The 21,537-nt window shown below is 40.9% G+C and overlaps 2 protein-coding genes across 3 annotated transcripts in view; both read right to left on the bottom strand.

The window, feature by feature from the left end:
- POC1B (POC1 centriolar protein B) overlaps positions 1-9,211 on the bottom strand; it is a 102,882-nt gene extending 93,671 nt beyond the window's left edge. The window contains exons 1-2 of one of the 2 annotated variants that reach the window (XM_065887547.1): positions 9,172-9,211; positions 8,419-8,503 (exon numbers count right to left, since the gene is read on the bottom strand). In XM_065887547.1, coding sequence (XP_065743619.1) covers positions 8,419-8,503; positions 9,172-9,186 — 100 coding nt within the window. In that variant the 5' untranslated portion in view covers positions 9,187-9,211. Of the gene's footprint in view, positions 1-8,418; positions 8,765-9,171 lie in introns of those variants that run through there. The other variant, XM_065887548.1, reaches the window with a different exon arrangement.
- GALNT4 (polypeptide N-acetylgalactosaminyltransferase 4) lies at positions 5,722-8,073 on the bottom strand. Its single transcript, XM_065887546.1, has one exon. The coding sequence runs from the start codon at positions 7,829-7,831 to the stop codon at positions 6,083-6,085; it is 1,749 nt and encodes a 582-aa protein (XP_065743618.1). The 5' UTR covers positions 7,832-8,073; the 3' UTR covers positions 5,722-6,082.
- Positions 9,212-21,537: the final 12,326 nt, after the last annotated feature.

Genomic DNA, 21,537 nt, shown 5'->3' with positions numbered 1-21,537 from the left:
CTGCCCAGTGGTGCTCAATTCTATAATAGTTCCCTTCCCCACTCTTTCTAATGACTATTTAATATCTTCTTCTCTCTCTTCTACATTTTTACTCCACTCTATCTACACCTTGGCTTTCATAATACCTTACTATAATGGGTTCCCCTCCTATTTTTCCGACTATTCCTTCTTTGATTCTTTTGTCATTTCCTCTTCTGATCCAAAGGTTGGAGAGCCTTAGGACTCAGAAATGGACCATTTGCCCTCATTGTTCTATGTTTTTCCCAGGTGACCTCATCTATTCCCATGACTTTAAATACCATTTGTATGCTAGTAACTCCCAAATTTCTCTCTTTCCCAGGCTATCACCGAGTTTGAAGACCACCATCCTAGTCTGAACCACCATCATCTCCTGCTGATATAAGTATAATAGCTCCTAATTGATTTCTCTACTCACAGTGGTTCAATCTCCACGTAGTAACCAGAGTGATCTTTTTGAGGTATAAATCAGATTGTATCATTCCCTCATTTAAAATCCTTCAACAAATTTCCATGACTCTCAGAACAAAAGCCTAAAACATGCCCTCTTAGTTTCCTGTGGCTGCCATAACGAATTATCAAAAGCTTGGAGGCTTAAAGCAACAGAAATTTATTCTCTCACGGTTCTGGAGGCCAGAAGCCCAAAATCAAGGTGTTGGCAGGATCACACTCCCTCTAAAGGCTCTAGAGATTTCATTCCTTGCCTTTTCCAGCTTCTGGTGCCTCCAGGAGCTCCTTGGCCAGCGGCTCTATCATTCCGATCTCTGACTTCATGTGGCCTTCTCCTCTTATCTCCTCTGTATGTCTCATTTTAGGGCCCACCCAGGTAGTTCAGGAGGATCCCTGCTCAAGATCCTTGATTACATCTGCAAAGACCTTTTCTTTCAAATAAAGTCACATTTACAACTTCCAGGGATTAGGACATGGACATATCTTTTGGGGGGTCGCCGTTTAACCCACTATAGCCTCCAAAGACAACTCAAGCTGCCTCTGCCTCCCCCTGCAATTTCACCTCTCAAAGCTCTCTTTCTCCCTTTGTTTACAGGCTCTACCCATTCTGGCCTTCTTTTATTTCCTTGATCAAGGACAAGCTCTTTCCCACCCTTGATTTTTGCTTATTCTATTCTGTCTCTAGTCTTTGCCTAGCTAGCTCCTTCTTCAGGTCTTGAGTTAAATCTAACTTCCACGGAGAAGTGTTCTTTGACCCCATAAACTTAAGTACGTTGCCCCAGTTTTCATCCCTCAAAGAATCCTGTTCCTTTTCTTCACAGCATTTGGTTGTTTTCCAGTTTCAAGTTGTATCTGCACATGATTTGTATGTTTACTTGTTAATATCTGTCTCTATCACTGGACTGTGAATTCTTCATACCATCATAAGAAGCACACCTGTTTTGTACATCTCTGTATGTACACCCAAGCATAAGACAGCACCTGACACATAGCAGAATTAACTTTAAAAAAAAAAAAAAGAGTACTAAGTAGAGTACCTCCTATTCCTTTTATGAAGAGGATTAGATAAGTGTAAATAAATGGGTTAGAATGATGATCAGACAGCTGAGGACACTGCTGGCCTGCAGCAGACATCCCTCCCCAGCCAGCCTGGAAAACGATCAAGTTGGGCACAAAAGGAAAAGTAGTATCCGAATACTAGCAAGTTAGAAGGAGTTCTCTAGTCTTCAGTTCTGCCACAGACAATTATATACTCTGGGAACTCGTTTCACCTTTTATAATAATCTCTACCTCCTGTTCAAAAGGATTGAGGTTTTTTTGAAATCTTAAGAAAAAACTCCAATACAAACTGGCTTCCACCTGCACCCTCATACGAAGCTGGGAGATTCACATATTTATCTAACTTCCTTAATTCTGCTGAATTACAGCATGACTCAAGTATCAACAATAAGTACTGCTGGCCTGTTTTAAAGTCTAGTATGCACAGAGGGACAGAGAAAAGAGCAATCTTTTCTGAGACACATGAAATTCTCCAGCCTCTTTTTCTCCCCTGAACTTTTTTTTTAATTGAGATACAATTCACATACCACAAATTCACCCTTTTAAAGTGTACAATTCAGTGTTTTGCCCAAAGTTGTACAACCATTGTCACTAATTCCAGAACATTCTCATCACCACCACCACACCCTCCAAAAAGACCCATCCTCATTCGCAATCATTCTCTATTCCTGCCTCCCCCAGGCCCTGGCAGCCACTAATATTGTCTCTACGGATTTTCCAGTGTTTTCTAACGTTCATGAAACTGAAACACAGAGAGATGAAATGATCTGCATAGGGTTGCAGTCACTTAGAAACTTACTAGCAAGATTATATTACTCATTATTAGGAAGATCATAACATATTTATAGTAACGTTTTAAACTGTACATTAAAAAAAAAAGATCAGTGAAAATATGTTTAGCTTGACTACACATATCCTAAACGTGGCTATAAGACATCTGAAATACAAAGCGGAGTCCTTGGGCTGGTGATGCTCAGGCAGTGTTTCAGGCCAGGGAGAGGCAGGGGTGGAGGGTGTTTGGCAGGAATCACTAAAAGAGGGACAGAGATGCTACTAGTGGACAGGAATTGCACTTAGGGACAGGGTGATGCAGAGAGAAGGTTGAGGGAAATGGGAAGCTATGCAGTTTACAGGACAGACATATTTCTTTCCGGCCCAGGGTTCTGAAATTTGTGCTAAGGTGCCCACGTAGCCACTTGCCTCCTTCTATAGTGTCCCCAACTTGTCCCAGAGATCTCCGATCATTTCCAGTTTGTTTATGAGTAGTTAATGCATGAGTAGTGTTAACACCACTTCAGAATACTTGCTGGTTAATGACACTTGGCAAGATAATACATGAAATTCAACTTTTTAAAATATTCTACTGCCTGCATTGTCAAATAAGTAAAATAATTGCAAGCTAACTTACTTCTATTACCATCAATAAATGTGTACACAGGAAGAGTGACCCCAGGGACTAAAATCATCAGAATCCATTTGCAAAAGTAATTAGGCACACATTTTATTTTATATGTCTTAATCAATATTGCAAATACCATTAACAAAAGGAAAAAAGGATGGAAACCGCTCATCACACACAAAAAAATTCATCGTTCAAAAGAGATTAATCTGAACCTCCACATTCCTTGTGCTCATTTTAAAACATTATTAAAACATCAATAGAAAAGGACAAACAAGTCAAAACTAAGTATTTTATTAATTAAAATTGAGCCCCTAAACCAACTAAAATTACACAACTGAAAAATAACCTCCTATCATCAACCTAGAAAAGTGAGATTTGCCAACAATTAATGAATACTCAGGAGCCTACTACTGGGTGCACAGACACATTTTCGTTTACAAACAAGTTATTCTGAGTTATAGAGATCCTGTAGATGACCAGATTATCATTTTTTTTAATGGCTGCTAAAAATGACTATTTAGTCAACATATTCATAGAACTGAACACTAAATAACATAGTGACCATTTAAAGTTGAAACTTCTTGTCTACCAAATTTTTTATAAAACTTTTTAAGCATATAAATTAAAAGATCAACTCTTAATTATCTACTGCAAAAGAGAGCTTTGGTACCAATAAATTAGAAGTAAGCAATCAAAATATACTTTGTAGTTTTACAGTGTATTTTAGGAATTAAATTGGAAATGCCTATATGTGAAAATTGGGTCTCATTCTTCCGTTACCTACATTACTGTGAGGAATGAACAGCCCACTGATTCCAAGTTACTGATATAAATAAAACACTAGCCTAAAATTTCTTCCAAAAAGATTAACAGGTCACACCCTGCAATTTAGGCAAAAGGTAAATAAAGTATGAAGCGCTTTACTTTTCAATGCTCCCTTTTTTTTCGATGGGAGCAGCAAGATTCTAGAATAAAAATAATTCCAGTAAGTACATTTAGAATATGTCAATCTTAGTTTCCCATTTGACAGGGGGCTAAGAAGAACAACAAAAATAAATAAAAAGAGAAAGGGTGATTTTAAAGACAAAAAGGCAGACTGAGCAAGGGGTGAGGGTGGGTTTAGGAGCATATCTGCTGCCAATTAACCACATCAGAGCAGATTACAAACCCTCCTAAATTGTACCCAGGGCCATGCACACTGCACATGGAATCTGGACAATTCTTTGCTACATAACATACAGAAAGTTATTAACACATTTTTAAGAAACAAAAGAGAAACAAAATATTCAAAATACATAGCAATTTTACTTTTTGAAATGGTTATCCTACAAACTTTTCTTAAATTTAGATTTTGCAAAGTTCCTACTCTCCAAGTCATCAAGTAGACACCGAAAACAACTTCCGAGTACTGTGGACTGATGCTTTATGGAGCATGCATTTTTCACAAATCTAGACCACAATGAACTAATTAAGATTTAATTCTGAATTCAGCCTGTGATTGAATTCTGGATACAACATTGGAATAAAACCAGTAAAAATAATTTTTTTAAGTATGTTTACTTCTTGCATAATTTAGTTTGGAAAATATTCATATTCTTAACCCAAAAGATAACTTTTAGAGTTTGAAAGATTAAAGATAAAAAACAAAAATTGGTTCAGCAATTGTCAAAATAAAATGAATACAAACACTGACCACAACTTTCCATTCAATCCAAAATAAACCACTTCAGTTGAGCTCAGCTCACTTAATTTTTAAAACCATTTCTTTTTTTCCAGCTTCATAACTGGACTGAACGTTGCTCAACAACATTACCTACGTTAGCAGGGAGGAAATAAAGGTGTTGTAAAGATTGCACAGTGACTGACTGTACAAGCATAACATTTCAGAGCTGGAGGGATCTTCAAGACCTGCTCCAGCACCCACATTTTACAGATGAGAAACTGAGGCCCAAACTAAGTCAATCAAATGACTTGACCAAAGTCACAATCATCAGCTGAGCCATTCAGTCAGTCAGTCATTCACCCACAACTACTGACAGCTGCCTAAGCACCAGGCTCAGGGTTAGGTGCAGAAAACAACCTGGAAGGCAGCATCCACCATTGCCAAGGCTATCTTTTCCCCTCGTTCTCTTAAAATTGATCCTTAAAAGTCCTAATCAGCAAGAAGCCTGTAGGAGAGTCCTGCAGCCTTTGTAGATGTGGGCCCACTTTCAGTTTCACACATTTCAGTAAATGCAGCTGTCCTCTATTGTGTTAATTTTAAGTGATTAAGCATTTACTTTAAGTGATTAAGCATTAACAAAGAGAAGCACAGTATTCCGAATGAGTCCCTCTCCAATACATTCATAACTTAAGGAAGTGCAATCAGAAAATGCCCTACACACACAAACAAGTTCACAGAGAGCACAGCTTACAAAATCAGAGTGATGTGAGGTATCAGTATAGATCAGTTAAGTCCAATAGCTCAAGTTTGCAGTCTGGAATGTAAGTATCTCTCATTTCATTCAGATATGGGTATATTTTTCTGAGATGTCTGTATGTTAAAAAGACCTCTAAACTTACATTCAAATTTACATCTAATGACACATATGTCTAAACCAGGTCTTTCTCCTTAAGATTAACTTTCCTTGATTTCTATTTGAGTAAAGGAAAATTAGAATTAAAAAAATAAACAAAACCTAAAATTTAATGTGCTGGCTAAAAGAAATTCAAATTCTATGTACAATAAAAATAGCAATAGCTCAAACTGCACATTTCTGAGTTGTTTTCTTGTTTTTTTTTGATGAGATGTGCAGTGAACTTACCCATCAAAATAAATCATCCCTCGTTTTGCATGGACTTTTACGTTCTTTAACATTAAGTCTGGCACTTAAATGTTTTGTGTATCTCAAGTCAAATTCATTAAGAAGAGACCATATTGACAAAGCTCTTAAATAAAACCCATAAGTAAGGCACTTGAAATATTAAACAGCAGCTCTCTGTGTACCCAGTTTCAGTGTTTTTACCAAAATGATCCACAGCTTTTACAGAGCTCTTGCAGATGACCATTGGGTGAATGCTGATAAACTTAATCTTCACTGAGGCTCTCTGAAGGCTCTTTGACGTTCCTCAAGCTATCGTCAGCTCAGGACGAGAAAGTGCTGTTATGCTCTTCTATTTCTCAAACTTCCAGATTTGATTTTTATCTAGAGCATCACAAGTTCTCATTTGAACATCAGGTCGGCCCTCAGGTGTCCGGTAAGCACTAAGACACAGTCCTGAGTGGGGATGAAAAATGGTTCCATCTTCTTTAAAATACCAAATAATGTTTGCTGGAACAGGAAACCCATCTCTGGGACAATTTTGCATTCCCACGTGACTTTTTTGCTCAGGAACCTCTGCACATAACTCTGTCACTGAATTAAACCTTATTTCTTTGTTCGAAGTATATTCAAAGAATTGATTGCCTCCTTGACCGTGGCATCCAAACAGTGAAAGGTTAGCACCTGTGGGGTTGTTGTCAGGAGAATTATAATCTAAACATTCAGAAGAGATCCCAATACTGCGAATAGCTCCGTGCCAGCCTGGCCTATCCTCTGGAACATGTAAATTAGAAAACACATTTTTCAAATACCAGTCAAAGCTCTTGCACCTCAGCCGTTCTCGTAGTAATTTTCTTTCAGAAATATCGCCATAAGCTTCTTTCCTTGCTGGAGGGTTTCGATTGTAGAAATGCTCTTTGTACCCGTCCATCCACACTTCCGCTGCGCGAGCAGTATTCTGCAGGAAATTGGGCCGAGCATATGGCGCCCGCTTGGGGAAAACGTGGCCCACGTGAGAACAGGGGTGGATCTCCAGTTTACCTCCACACTGCCACACCCTAAAAGACAGCTCCAGATTTTCACCTCCCCACACTTCCATCCCAGTGTCATAAGTTCCAAGGTACTGAAAATATTTTTTGCTGACAGCAAACAGTCCTCCAGCCATGGTGGGTGATCTGATTGGGTCAATTCTCGATTTCCTCCTCTCCCTTTCATGTTTGGGGACAGAATGCCACTGGAACGTTAGACGCCAGTCAAACCCACCAATCATGGGCTCCCCAGTCTGCATATAGAATTCAAAAGTATTCCAATCAATGGTGTCTATAACAGGACAAACAATTGCTGTTTCATCTTTAGCAATCCTTTCCAAAAGTGGCTCCAGCCAACCAGTATTACACTCACAGTGACAATCCAGGAAAGTGAGGACATCCCCAGTGGCAAAAGTGGCCCCAATCAGACGGGCCCTAACCAGCCCCTCCCGCTTATTTGTTCTAATCAAGCGGACTCTATCGAGATTGCTGATATAAGTTTCAAGTTGTGTCTTCAAATAAACTCTGTCGCTCAAGTCATCGACTAAGATGATCTCCTTCAAAAGGACTGCAGGAGAAGTTTCTAAAACACTGTGGATGGTGCGGAGCAAAGTCGACCAGGCTTCGTTATAGAAAGCAACGATAACAGAAGTGGTGGGAAGTCTCCTATAGTTAAATTTCTTGGATTTACACTCATACATTCTTTTATCCTCTATGTGGCGGTGCAGGGAAATCCTGTCACTGAGGTAAATATTAATGGCATATCTCTCAATGAGTTCTTCTTGCTGCTTCAGTTCACCCTCCTTGAGCTGGAGTATGCTGGCTTTCCCCCACTCCCCAAGTGCATGGGAATCTGCAGGGGGCTTCTCATAAAGCGGTCGAGACAAATCCACTGCTTTCTTCCCGGAGTCTGAGAGCTGTCTTGGGCCCCGCTCCCTGGTAAGGCCGGCTCCTGGGGAGGCATGGAGAGTGGAGATGGAGAGTTCCACCAGGAGATAGGTCACTGTTAAAAGCGCCAGCAGCAGGCAGCCTTTGCCTGCCCACGTCCACCTCACGGCCATCCGGATCCTCATTGCTGGGGCGCGGACGCGGCCACCAGAGCCACCACGCAGGGGAAGGGCTGCGGGACCCGACGCTGGAATTCCGGGCTCAGGTAGAAGCGAACTTCCCAGCAGGTTCCTCCTTTCATGCAGGCGCTCGGCTCCTTTCCAGCCGCGGGGGCTCCCCGGGGGTCACCTAAGACCACCCCGCGCTCGGCCTCCGGAACAGCCCCAACGCCTCTCTCCCCACTTCCTCCTGCTGGTCTCACAACTTTTCACAAACTCTCCAGCCAACACCCCTCCCTCCCGGGGCCGAGGACAAACTCCGCCCCTTCCCACTTACTCCTCCTGGTGGTTAGTTCGCGAAAGTCGTCGGCCAGGCGCAGGCCTACAGACGACCCTGCGGGGCCGGGCTGTGGGCCGGGATGACCAAGGTGGCCCCGGATGACCAAGGTGGCCCCAGCTCGGGCCCACTCTGGCTCCGAATGCATCTCGGCCGCTTTCAACACCACCTCCACCCATACGTCCTCAGTGGTTCTCGCGGGGGCCCGGCGTGGACAGGAGGCAAGGGTTCTGACCGGTTGAGCGTCTCATTACAAAAAGAAAAAAAGAAAACTTACCAAGTTGTTTGCCGTCGGGACTAAAGTCCGCGGAGGTGATCGCCGCTTTGTGGCCCTTAAAATAACGCTGCAGAACGGGGTCCTCCTGGGAAGGAAAGTTGTCAAGTTTTGAAAGCAGATGCTGACCTCGAATTTGGGGGGGTCGGGCATCAACGCTGTTCCCTCCCCCGGAGGCCGGCCCGGGAGCGGCCGCATCGAAGGTGGGTGTGCAGAGCAGGAGCGCCCCGCGCGAGCACACACGGCCACCGCTACAGGGGGACGCCGAGCGCCAACTTCCCCAGCAGAGCCGGCCGAATCCTCCACTCGCGCTTCCCAGAACCGAGCGCACGCGAGGGACCACCTGGGCAGCTCCATTTAAATGCACGTTCCGGGACCCCGCCCGCTGGCACGCAGTCACAGGTGCGAGGCGGGGCCCGGGCTTCGGTACTTTTCAAAAACTTCCCAGGTGATTCTGACGCAGGCTTTCCACGGAAACCCTCAGAGAATTCTGGGGTCCACGGAGCTGCCGGGGCTGTCGGAGCTCCGGGACTCGGGGAGGAGTGCCCGGGAGCTCGGCCAGGGCTCTGCGCTCCCGGTGTCCCAGTGGCAGAGAACGAGTCACCGGCGCCCCGGAGCGAGGGGCGAGGAGCTAGCGGCTCGGGACCCAACTGAGGACGTCTGCCTCCATCTCCCGCCAGGTGCGGGCGCGGCCCCGACCTGGCTCCCCGGCCGGCGGGACCGGCTCCGGGAAGGCGCACCCCAGCCCGTCCTTACCGGGGCGGAGGCCATGGGGGGAGCGGTTGGCTCCTGGCTCCTGCCCCCTTCCCCCTGCCCGTGTGGGGAATCGGGGGAAGGGAGGGGGCGAGGTAGGAAGGGGAACCTTGCGACGCCCGGAACAGTCTGCCTGGAGCGGCAGCGCCTCGCGGTCACTACAACAACGGCCCACTCAAACCCCGCGCTCCAGGCATGGCCAGCAGAGCCCCGAGGCTCCGCCCGCGCCGTAGAGCCTGGGCTCCGCCACCTGGCAAGCGGGAAGCCCCGGGGTCAGGTGCCGGCACACATCAAAGCCAACGTTTACTAACACCTGCGCTCCCCACGACTTGACACAAGTAGGAGGGTAGTAACCGGGATAGAAAAGAGACCGATGGGTGGGAGAGGATAATGAGCCTGTGATCGATGCAATCAGAGTTCTATTACACGTTAAAGAGACAGCCCGCGCGAATTTCAAGCTGGTCCCAGACAGCTTATGACGCACAAGAGAGTTTGATGCGAAATGGGGCCGCTTGCTATTTATTAATATACCCAAAGGAACTAAACCTCTGGAGGACAGGCTTGAATTTATTTAATCACAAGTTTTCACAGAATGCCTGGCTTGTTATAAATGTAGATACTGTATAAACGTGATGAATGAATTAATGTTGTGAATCTACTTAATGTTTTTCTGCTGTGCGTTTTCTATTCCAATCTCATTTGCATATGCTTTAGAGCAGCAAATTGATACAGCAGCATATTTAAACTTTTTAGGAAGACGTAGAAAGGAACATATTGTTTTGTTTAAATTATTGGGCAACAGAGTAACAATAGCCTTTGCTACAGTAGGCTTTCTTGCACAGAATATCATTGAGCTTCAGCAACACTATGAAGTTAATAGAGTTACAAAATGTTACCAACCTTTACAAATTATAAACTTGATTCTTATTTAATTATCAACGATCACACACAGCTCTTCCAGTTCCAAGTCCATACCCTTTTTTACCCTGCCTCAACACTTGAAGGACTCAGCTGAAAACTATATACAGAAGATTCTTGGCAGCATAAGATGGCATAACAGACCACGGCTGGTAAGATACACATTCTATGCAAATGAAAGATAAACTATACACCAAAACTACAGATGAACTAGTTGTCTAGTGATAGAATTTCGTTTTAATGAGTACTATACATAGCAATCAAGCAAGTAGGAAATAGCTTTAGACTGCAACATTAGTTCAAGTTTGTTGAATATCTCCTGTATATTTGGCTCTGAGGAGTACAAAGGTGACTGAGGTATTTTCCCTGCCTTTAAGAACTCAACAATCTAGATTTCTGAGTCTCATATTTTAACATGCATAATGATGATTTAGGGCAGGGGTCCCCAACTTCTGGGCCGCGGACCGCTGCAAGTCTGCGGCCTGTTAGGAACCCGGCCATACAGCAGGAGGTGAGTGGCAGGCGAGCCAGCAAAGTTTCATCTGCCACCCCCCATCGCTCCCTCGCTCGCATTACCGCCTGGACCTTCCCCCCACCCCCCCGCCACACATACACACACTCACCCCCCGTGGAAAAACTGTCTTCCACAAAACCGGTCCCTGGTGCCAAAAAAGTTGGGGACAGCTGATTTAGGGGACCTCATTCCCCAAAATGCTGAATCAGCATGTAGGGGGTGGGATCGAGGACCCTATAGATGTAATAAGCCCCTTAGGTGATTGCCATGGGAGTCTCAGCTGTGTACATTGGGAAACATTGCTCTAGTTTAGGAGGTGATGTGTCCAGATTGTTGATACCAGCAATTTATCAGCAAACTGTGGCAGGACTCTAAGCTTTGCTACTTATTCCCAGTCTAGGTTTGACTTTTTTTTTTTTAAAAAGAGCAATATATTTAAAAATAATGCTGGATGCTGGTGGGAATGTAAAAGGATATAGCACTGTGGAAACAGTTTGGCAGTTCCTCAAAAAGTTAACCCCTAGGTATATACCCAAATGTATTAAAAACAGGGACTGGAACAGGTACTTGTACGCCAATATTCATAGCAGCATTACTCACAATAACCAATAAGTGGAAATAATTCACGTATCCAACACGTGAATCAATAAACAAAATGTGATACCTACATAAAATGGACTGTTATTCAGTCATAAAAAGAAATTTTGATACATGTTATAACACGGGTGAACCTTAAAACGTTAAGCTAAGTGAATAAGCCAGACATAGAGGAACATATATTGTATGATTCCACCTATATGAGGTACCTCAAATACATGGATTCATAGAGAGAGATAGTGGAATGGAGGTTACCAGGGGATGGGGATAAGAATGGAGAGTTATTGTTTAACGGGTGTGGAGTTTCTGTTTGAGATGATGTTCTCCAGTTTTGTTGAGATATAACTGAATTACAGCACTGTATAAGTTTAAGGTATACAACATAATGAGTTGACTTTCATACATCATGAAATGATTATCACAGTAGGTTTAGTGAACATCCATCATCTCATATAGATACAAAATAAAAGGGTACGCAGCTAAGGAAGTGGCAGAGCTTTAGATTTTAGTGGGCACTTCCAGACTCCACCTCTTAATCACTAAGTCATGATGCCTTTTTTGTGCTTGCAAGGGTATGATAAATGTAAAATTCTGTATCCTACCTAATGCTTTACCAGTTTACAAGTTTTACAAAAGAAAAAAATGTAACACCTTTATTTCCATTCCACTGTCCTCATTTATTACTCCCAAATGCCCCTCCCATGATTCTCTTCCATATTTGATTTTATTTCTTTTTGCTCTTCCTAACCTTTGCAAACAGCAAAAGCTCAGAGGTGGATATTTGGAAATGTGGCCCAAGTTGGGGATTTTTTTTCTAACCCTAAGCCTGCTTCAGTTCATGTAATTCTACTTGCTACAGTAATTATTTGGGACCACCTCAAATTGCAAATTTATTAATCTGGATGGGAGTCACAATATTTAAAAATCTAAGGTGTCATTGGAGGCCAGGTACAAAGGTCGGGTGAAACTGACTCTTTAATTAGCCCTCCTTTTCCAGATCCCCTTCAAATCAGAAATTGAATTTATCCACTTGAACACTACAAAGGGTTGTTTCTGTTTTAGCACGAGTCATTCCGAGGTTACTTCCCTTCAAAGTGGAGAATTCAGGCATAGCACAAAAGTGCCATCTACTGTTCATTTCCCTATGTGGCACTTGGACTGAAAATATAGTTGACCCTTGAACAACAGGGGTTTGAACTGCACAGGTCCACTTATACGTGGATTTTTTAAAAATAAAGATCTTGGATTTTTTTTTTGAAATTTGCAACAATTTGCAAAAAACTTTCTAGGCTACTTTTTTGTAGCCTAGAAATCTCAAAACATTAAGAGAAATTTAGGTATGTCATGAATGCATAAACTATGTCCATCCTTCATAGGCATAAGGTGAGTGATATTGAATATTAAATTAATCATGTATTAGTCTTCTTACTGTTTTATAACTTTGCTTTCAAAGAATTACATTACCATATGGTATGCCTCTCTTGTAATTAGAGAAACTGCATATCAGCCTATCATCACAGGTGTTTCTTTAAATGTAACAATGTTTCCAATACTGTACTCTGAATAGGACTGTATGCCATAAAATTTTTATATTGATTCATTCATTTAGTGTATAGGCTAGGCTATCATGAAGCGTTTGCATTGATTGCACTAGACTACACGATAAAGCAATGATATTGCTGCTGCTTCATTATCAATGCATGAATCGTTACACCTGAAAATAAACATGGATTTCCTTTTCACAATATCTTTTCATTTTTGATGTCTAGTGTTACTAATATGTATAAGATATACAGTGGTTTGTATTACATAAGATAATCTTGATGTAGATACAGGCAGACGATTCATCTTGTAAACAGACGACCTAAACTTATGGTATTGATAAATATAGTACAGTACTGTAAATGTATTTTCTCTCCCTTATTATTTTCTTAATAACATTTTCTTTTCTCTAGTTTACTTTATTGTAAGAATTTAGCATATAACACATATAACATACAAAACAGGTGTTCATCAACTGTGTATGTTATCAATAAGGCTTCCAATCAACAGTAGGCTATTAGTAAAATGTTTTGAGCAGTCAAAAGCTATACATGGGTTTTCAACTGCCCCTGGGGGGCGGTCAGCACTGTTCAAGGGTCAATTATTTTGTAGCCTGTTGCCTGGCAGTGTAACTCTCTTCTGGAAACAGTTACTTCAAAGTATAGGAGAATACATAGAAAGGAAAGTACGAGATCTTCTGAATCATTAAAGCATTAACCTTTAAAAAAAAAAAGACTGAATGATTTGTCAATCAACATTAAGTTGCCAAATCCTATCCACTATATCCTCACAACAGATTTTATCTTCCTATCCTTCTGTTCTTTGGCCCCAGCCCCTCTGCCTCTGCCTTCTAGAGTATTTCCATAATCCCTAAATTACTTTCTGACTTCAAGACTTACCTGTGTCTGTCTATCCTGCATGTTGCCAACAAACACATAAGAATCACCTGGGTAGCTTAAGTACCAATTCTTGGGCCCCACCCCAGATATTTTGATTTAGAAATGCTGATGTGAATGCAAGAAATCTATATGTTCTTAAACAAGCTTTCCAGGTGATTATAATGTACATCAATATTTGGGAGCCACAGGGCAAATCATGCCATGGGACTTCTTTAAAATGCATTTTGAACCTCAATGCATGAGGTGCATTGCATGGTCTGACCTCAAACCAACTCTTATTTTATATCCAACAGCCCAGCTTCCCTAGGCCAATAGTTAAGCCATTGCAGAAAACTTCTGCAGGAAATGGGCATTAGGATCACCTGAAGGACTTGTTAAAATGCAAATAGCTGAGTCCCACTTGAGAGTTTCTGGTTCAGTAGGTCAGGGGTCCAAGAATTTGCATTTATATTTCCTAGATGTGACGCTTATGCTATCAATGAACCATTCTGTGGCAATCAGCAGACTAAATAAAAAGTGGTGTTGGGGACTTTCCTGGTGGCGCAGTGGTTAAGAATCCGCCTGCCAATGCAGGGGACACGGGTTTGATCCCTGGTCCAGGAAGATCCCACATGCCGCGGAGCAGCTAAGCCCATGCACCACAACTACTGAGCCTGTGCTCTAGAGCCCATGAGCCACAACTATTGAGCCCACGTGCCATAACTGCTGAAGCCTGTGCACCTAGAGCCCGTGCTCTGCAACAAGAGAAGCCGCCACAATGAGAAGCCCACGCACCGCAACGAAGAGTAGCCTCCGCTCGCTGCAACTAGAGAAAGCCCATGCGCAGCAACAAAGCCCCAACGGAGCCAAAAATAAAATAAATAAATATATTTTTTTAAAAAGTGGTGGTGGGATGCAGGGAGGAGACAGGAAGTAGAATGGTGGTTGCCAGGGGTGGAGGGGAGGAGGAGATGGGGAGTTACTATTTAATGGGTACAGAGTTTCAGTTTGAGGAGATAATGAAGTTCTAGATGGATGATGGTAAGAGTTGCACAACAATGCGAATGTACTTAATGTCACTGAGCTATATACTTACAAATGGCTAAATAGTAAACTTATGTTGTGTATATTTTACCACAATTGAAAAAAAAAGTAAGAGACGTATTGAAGGGGAAGAAAGTACATAAATAAAGGCATCCCTTTCGTGGGATGAACTTCAGTAGAATGGAGAGCACTATAGGAATGGGGAATTCTGGCATTGTTGGAGTAGTGGCAGTAGGGATGTAAAGAAATTGATAGATGTGTGCAAGTGTGACATAAATAAAATGAAGGGGAGGGGGCAGAAAAACTGTGAATGCTGTCCTTGGTCCTGAACCAATAGTACCTGTTGGCAAATGGTTATCTGACCTACTTTGAGGCACTGGTAACTCCTCTTTTCGGGCTTACAGTTCAATATTTAATTTTTTTAAAAAGAATGAAGATTTTTACTGTCTCAGAACAAATAAAATCCCGAATTATTATCAATTTACCTAGCTTATTCCTTGTATTTTGACCGTTGTATCAGGTTACCACTTGTAAGATTTTTTTTTTTTTTTTTTTTGCGGTACGCGGGCCTCTCACTGTTGTGGCCTCTCCCGTTGCGGAGCACAGGCTCCGGACGCGCAGGCTCAGCGGCCATGGCTCACGGGCCCAGCCGCCCTGCGGCATGTGGGATCTTCCTGGACCGGGGAACGAACCCGTGTCCCCTGCATCGGCAGGCGGACTTTCAACCACTGCGCCACCAGGGAAGCCCCTCCTTTTTCCCATTAGAAAGAAAAGGCAGTACATGCCCCCTTTCCCTCTCCATCCTAATCATAAGCTTATACATTGGAAGGTCAGTTGAGGTGAAGTATCACTAGGACTTGTCAAGTGACTGTGTAAGAGGGATGAAGGGGAAGATGGAATTGAAGATGGCTGGCAGGGTTTTGCTTAAACGACACCCCTCAAAGAGGCTTCAGAGACTACCCTATTTGGTGTGGCTCCTCTTTCCAGTCATTCCCTATCCAATTACCATGTTTTATTTTCTCCATAGCCCTTGCTGATCCCTCTGCCTTTACTTCCCTAAAATCTTTGCATGACCACCTTCTTTTACTTCACTTAGGTCTCACAAGCTTTTTAAAAATTCATGCCCCCACTCATTCCTTATCACATTTAACTTTCATTTTTCTTCAAGCATGTATGCCTCACAACTAAAAAATAGGCAAATGATTTGAAAAGACATTTCACCAAAGAAGATATATAAATGGCCAGAAAGCACATTAAAAGATTCCCAATATCATTAGTTATTAGAGAAATGCAAATCAAAACCACAATGAGATACTACTTCACAGCCACTAGGATAGCTATAATCGAAAAGATGAATAATCCTAGGTTGCAAGGATGTTTCAACATATGCAAATCAATAAATATAATATACTACATTAAAGGAATGAAAGACAAAAATCATATGATCATCTTAATAGATACAGAAAAAGTACTTGACAAAATTCTACATACTTTTATGATAAACACTCTTAATAAATTGAGTATAGAAGAAATATACTTCAACATTATAAAGGCCATATATGACAAACTCACAGGTATTCATACTCAGTGGTGAAAAGTTGAAAGCTTTTCCTCCAAGATCAAGAACAAGACAAAGGTGCCCACTCTCACCACTCCAATTCAGCATAGTACTGGAAATCCTAGACAGAGCAGTTAGGCAAGAAAAAGAAACAAAAGGCATCCAAGTTGGAAAGGAAGAAGTTAAATTGTGTGTTTGATGATGACATAATCTTGTATATAGAACATCCTAAAGACTCTACCAAAAACAGTTACACCTAATAAACAAATTCAGTAAAGTTACAGGATACAAAACCAACACACAAAAATCAGCTGCATTTCTACACACTAACAATGAACTATCTGAAAAATAAAGAGAACATCCTGTTTACTATAGCATCGAAAACAAAATACTTAGGAATAAATTTCACCAAGGAAGTTGATGAGCTATACATGAAACACTATAAGACACTGATGAAAGAAATTGAAGAAAAATAAGTGGAAAAATGTCCTGTGTTCATTAATCAGAAGAATTACTATTATTAATATTAATTTGTCCATACTACCCAAAGCCATTTATAGATTCAATGCAATCCCTATCAAAATTCCAATGGCATTTTTCACAGAAATAGAAAAAACAATCCTAAAATTTGCATGGAACCACAAAAGACCTCAACTAGTTAAAGCAATCCTGAGAACAAAGCTTGAGGCATAACCATTCTTTGTTTCACACTATAATACAAAGTTATAGTAATCAAAACAGTATGGTAATGGTATAAAAACAGACACAAGTCCAATGAAACAGAATCAAAAGCCCATAAAAACTCTCACATATATGGTCGACTAATATTTGACAAGGGAGCCCAAGAATACTCAATGGGAAAAGGACAGTCCCTTCAATAAACTGTTTTGAGAAAACTAGATAACCACATGCAGAAGGATAAAACTGGACCCTTATCTTACACCACTCACAAAAATTAGCTTGAAATGGATTAAAGACCTAAACATAAGACCTGAAGCCATACAACTGCTAGAAGAAAACATAAGGGGAAAGCTCCTAGACACTGGTTGTAGCAATGATTTTTTGATATGACATCAAAAGCACAAGCAATAAACACAAAAATTAATAACTGAGACTACATCAAACTAAAAGGCTTCTGCACAGCAAAAGAAACAATCAGCAAACTAAAAAGGCAACCTATGGAATGGGAGAAAATACTTGCAAATCATATCTTTGATAAGGGGTTAATACCCGAAGTATATAAAGAACTCATACAACTCAATAGCAAAAACCAATCTGAATAAAAAATAGAGGAATATATATTTTCCCAAAAAAGACATATAAATGGCCAATAGGTACATGAAAAGGTGCTCAAAATCACTAATCATCAGGGAAATGCAAATCAAAACCATAATGAGAGAATCACCTGTTAGAATGGCTATCATCAAGAGAATGAGAGATACCAAGTGTTGGTAAGGATATAGAGAAAAGGGAACCTTTGTGCACTGTTGGTGGGAATGTAAATTGGTGCAACCACTATGAAAACAGTATGGAAGTCCCTCAAAAAATTAAAAATAGAACTACCATTTGATCCAGCAATCCCACTTCTGGGTATATATCCAAAGGAAATGAAAACAGGATCTCAAAGAGAAATTTGCACTCATATTTATTGCAGCATTATTCACAATAGCCAAGAAACGGGGGTAAAAAATATATATGCCATTAAAAAACAGAAGGGGGGGCTTCCCTGGTGGCACAGTGGTTGAGAGTCTGCCTGCCGATGCAGGGGACACGGGTTCGTGCCCTGGTCCGGCAAGATCCCACATGCCGCGGAGCGTCTGGGCCCGTGAGCCATGGCCGCTGAGCCTGCACGTCCAGAGCCTGTGCTCTGCAACAGGAGAGGCCACAACAGGGAGAGGCCCGCGTACTGCAAAAAAACCACACACACAAAAAAAACAAACAAAAAAAAAACAGAGGGGAATCCTGCCATTTGTGACAGCATGGATGAACTTTGAGGGCATTATGCTAAGTAAAATAATTCACACAAAGACAAATACTGTATGATCTCATATGTGGAATCTAAAAACATCAAACTCATAGAAATAAAGTAGAATGGTGGCTGCCAGGGCTGAGGAGTAGGGTAAAAAGGGAGATGTTGGTCAAAGGGTACAAACTTCCAATTATAAGATGAATAAGTTTTGGGGAACAAATGTACAGCATGGTGACTATAGTTAACAACACTGTATTGTAAATTTAAAAGTTGATATGAGAGTAAAGCTTTGATGTTCTCACCCTAATAACAACAAAAACAACAAAATGGTAATTATTTGAGGTAAAGTATGTATGAACTAACCTTATTATGGTAAACATTTTGCAATATAGCTGTTTATCAAATCATCACACTGTACATCTTAAACTTACACAAAGTTATATGTCAATTATATCTCAATAAAGCAGGGGAGAAAAATGGAAAATAACAAGTGTTGGTGAGGATGTGGAGAAATTGAAACACTCCTGAGTGGTGGCAATGTAAAATGATCTGGCCACTTTATACCTAGGAGTAGAATTGTTGGGTGATATGGTAACTTGATGTTTAACTTTGTGAAGAATTTCCAAACTGTTCCTCAAAAAAGTTAAACATAGAGTTACCATATTACCAACAATTCCACTCCTAGGTAAGTACCAATGATAAGTGAACATATATATCCACAGAAAAACTTGGACACAAATGTTCATAACACTATTACTCATAATAGCCAAAGAAAGAAAGAACCTAAATGTCCATCAACTGATTAATGGGCAAACAAAATGTGGTACATCCATAAAATGGAATATTATCTGGCAATAAAAAGGAATGATTTATGCTACAACATGGATGAAACATGAAAACATTACGCTAAGTGAAAGAAGCCAGTAAACAATATTTGATCCTGTTCACAAGACATTCTCAGAACAGACAAACCCATAGAGAAAGAAAGTGGATTCATGGTTGCCAGGGACTGCAGGGAGGAAAGAATGAGGAGTGACTACTAATGAGAAAGGGGCTCCTTTTTGGGGGAGATGAAACTATTCTGGAATTAGATAATGGTGACAGTTTCACAACTTAAGTATAAAAACCTTGCTTTTTATACTTAAAATATTAAATAAAAATTTTTCTTTAAATGAATAAACACAGGTAACCACTTATCTTTTTTTAAAAAAAAAAACTATTGGAATAAAATTGCTTAACATTGTTGTGTTAGTTGCTTCTGTGTAACAAAGTGAATCAGCTATATGTATACATATATCCCCATATGCCCTCCCTCTTGTGTCTCCCTCCCACCCTCCCTATCCCACCCCTCTAGGTGGTCACAAAGCTGATCTCCCTGGGCAATGCAGCTGCTTCCCACTAGCTATCTATTATACATTTGGTAGTGTATGTATGTCCATGCCACTCTCTCACTTTGTCCCATCTTACCCTTCCCCCTCCCCATGTCCTCAAGTCCATTCTCTATACGTCTACGTCTTTATTCCTGTCCTGCACCTAGGTTCATCAGAACCATTTTTTTCCCCATATATATGTGTTAGCATATGGAATTTGTTTTTCTCTTTCTGGCTTACTTCACTCTGTATGACAGACTCTAGGTCCATCCACCTCACTACAAATAACTCAATTTTGTTTCTTTCTATGGCTGAGGAATATTCCATTGTATATATGTGCCACATCTTCATTATCCATTCATCTGTTGATGGACACTTAAGTTGCTTCCATGTCCTGGCTATTGTAAATAGAGCTGCAATGAACATTGTGGTACATGACTTTTTGAATTATGGTTTTCTCAGGATATATGCCCAGTAGTGGGATTGCTGGGTCATATGGTAGTTCTATTTTTAGTTTTTTAAGGAACCTCCATACTGTTCTCCATAGTGGCTGTATCAATTTACATTCCCACCAACAGTACAAGAGGGTCTCCTTTTCTTCACACCCTCTCCAGCATTTATTGTTTGTAGATTTCTTGTTGATGGCCATTCTGACTGGTGTGAGGTGATAACTCATTGTAGTTTTGATTTGCATTTCTCTAATGACTAGTGATGTTGAGCATTCTTTCATGTGTTTTCTGGTGATCTGTATATCTTCTTTGGAGAAATGTCTATTTAGGTCTTCTGCCCATTTTTGGATTGGGTTGTTTGTTTTATTGATATTGAGCTGCATGAGCTGCTTGTAAATTTTGGAGATAATCCTTTGTCGTTGCTTTATTTGCAAATATTTTCTCCCATACTGAGGGTTCTCTTTTCATCTTGTTTATGGTTTCCTTTGCTGTGCAAGAGCTTTTAAGTTTCATTAGGTCCCGTTTATTTTTGTTTTTATTTCCATTTGTCTAGGAGGTGGGTCAAAAAGGATCTTGCTGTGATTTATGTCATAGAGTGTTCTGCCTATGTTTTCCTCTAAGAGTTTTATAGTGTCTGGCCTTATGTTTAGGTCTTTAATCCATTTTCAGTTTATCTTTGTGTATGGTGTTAGGGAGTGTTCTAATGTCATTCTTTTACAGGTAGCTGTCCAGTTTTCCCAGCACCACTTATTGAAGAGGCTGCCTTTTCTCCATTGTATATTCTTGCCTCCTTTATCAAAGACAAGGTGACCATATGTGCATGGGTTTATCAATGGGCTTTCTGCCCTGTTCCATTGATCTATATTTCTGTCTTTGTGCCATTACCATTCTGTCTTGATTACTGTAGCTTTGTAGTATAGTCTGAAGTCAGGGAGCCTGATTCCTCCAGCTCCGTTTTTCTTTCTCAAGATTGCTTTGGCTATTTGGGGTCTTTTGTGTTTCCATATAAATTGTGAAATTTTTTGTTCTAGTTCTGTGAAAAATGCCAGTGGTAGTTTGATAGGGATTGCATTGAATCTGTAGATTGCTTTGGGTAGTAGAGTCATTTTCACAATGTTGATTCTTCCAATCCAAGAACATGGTATATCACTCCATCTGTTTGTATCATCTTTAATTTCTTTCATCAGTGTCTTATAGTTTTCTGCATACAGGTCTTTTGTCTCCTTAGGTAGGTTTATTCCTAGGTATTTTATTCTTTTTGTCCCAATGGTAAATGGAAGTGTTTCTTAATTTGTCTTTCAGATTTTTATCATTAATGTATAAGAATGCAAGAGATTTCTGTGCATTAATTTTGTATCCTGCTGCTTTACCAAATTCGTTGATTAGCTCTAGTAGTTTTCTGGTAGCATCTTTAGGATTCTCTATGTGTAGTGTCATGTCATCTGCAAACAGTGACAGCTTTACTACTTTTCTGATTTGGATTCCTTTTATTTCTTTTTCTTCTGAGTGCTGTGACTAAAACTTCCAAAA

The sequence above is a fragment of the Phocoena phocoena genome, chromosome 11 (genome assembly GCF_963924675.1).
Source record: "Phocoena phocoena chromosome 11, mPhoPho1.1, whole genome shotgun sequence".
Classification (NCBI taxonomy): domain Eukaryota; kingdom Metazoa; phylum Chordata; class Mammalia; order Artiodactyla; family Phocoenidae; genus Phocoena; species Phocoena phocoena.
This window is presented reverse-complemented; position numbering and strand designations above follow the sequence as displayed.

Coding starts and splice junctions, on each gene's coding strand:
- GALNT4 (XM_065887546.1), bottom strand. CDS start 7,831: ATGAGGATCCGGATGGCCGTGAGGTGGACGTGGGCAGGCAAAGGCTGC.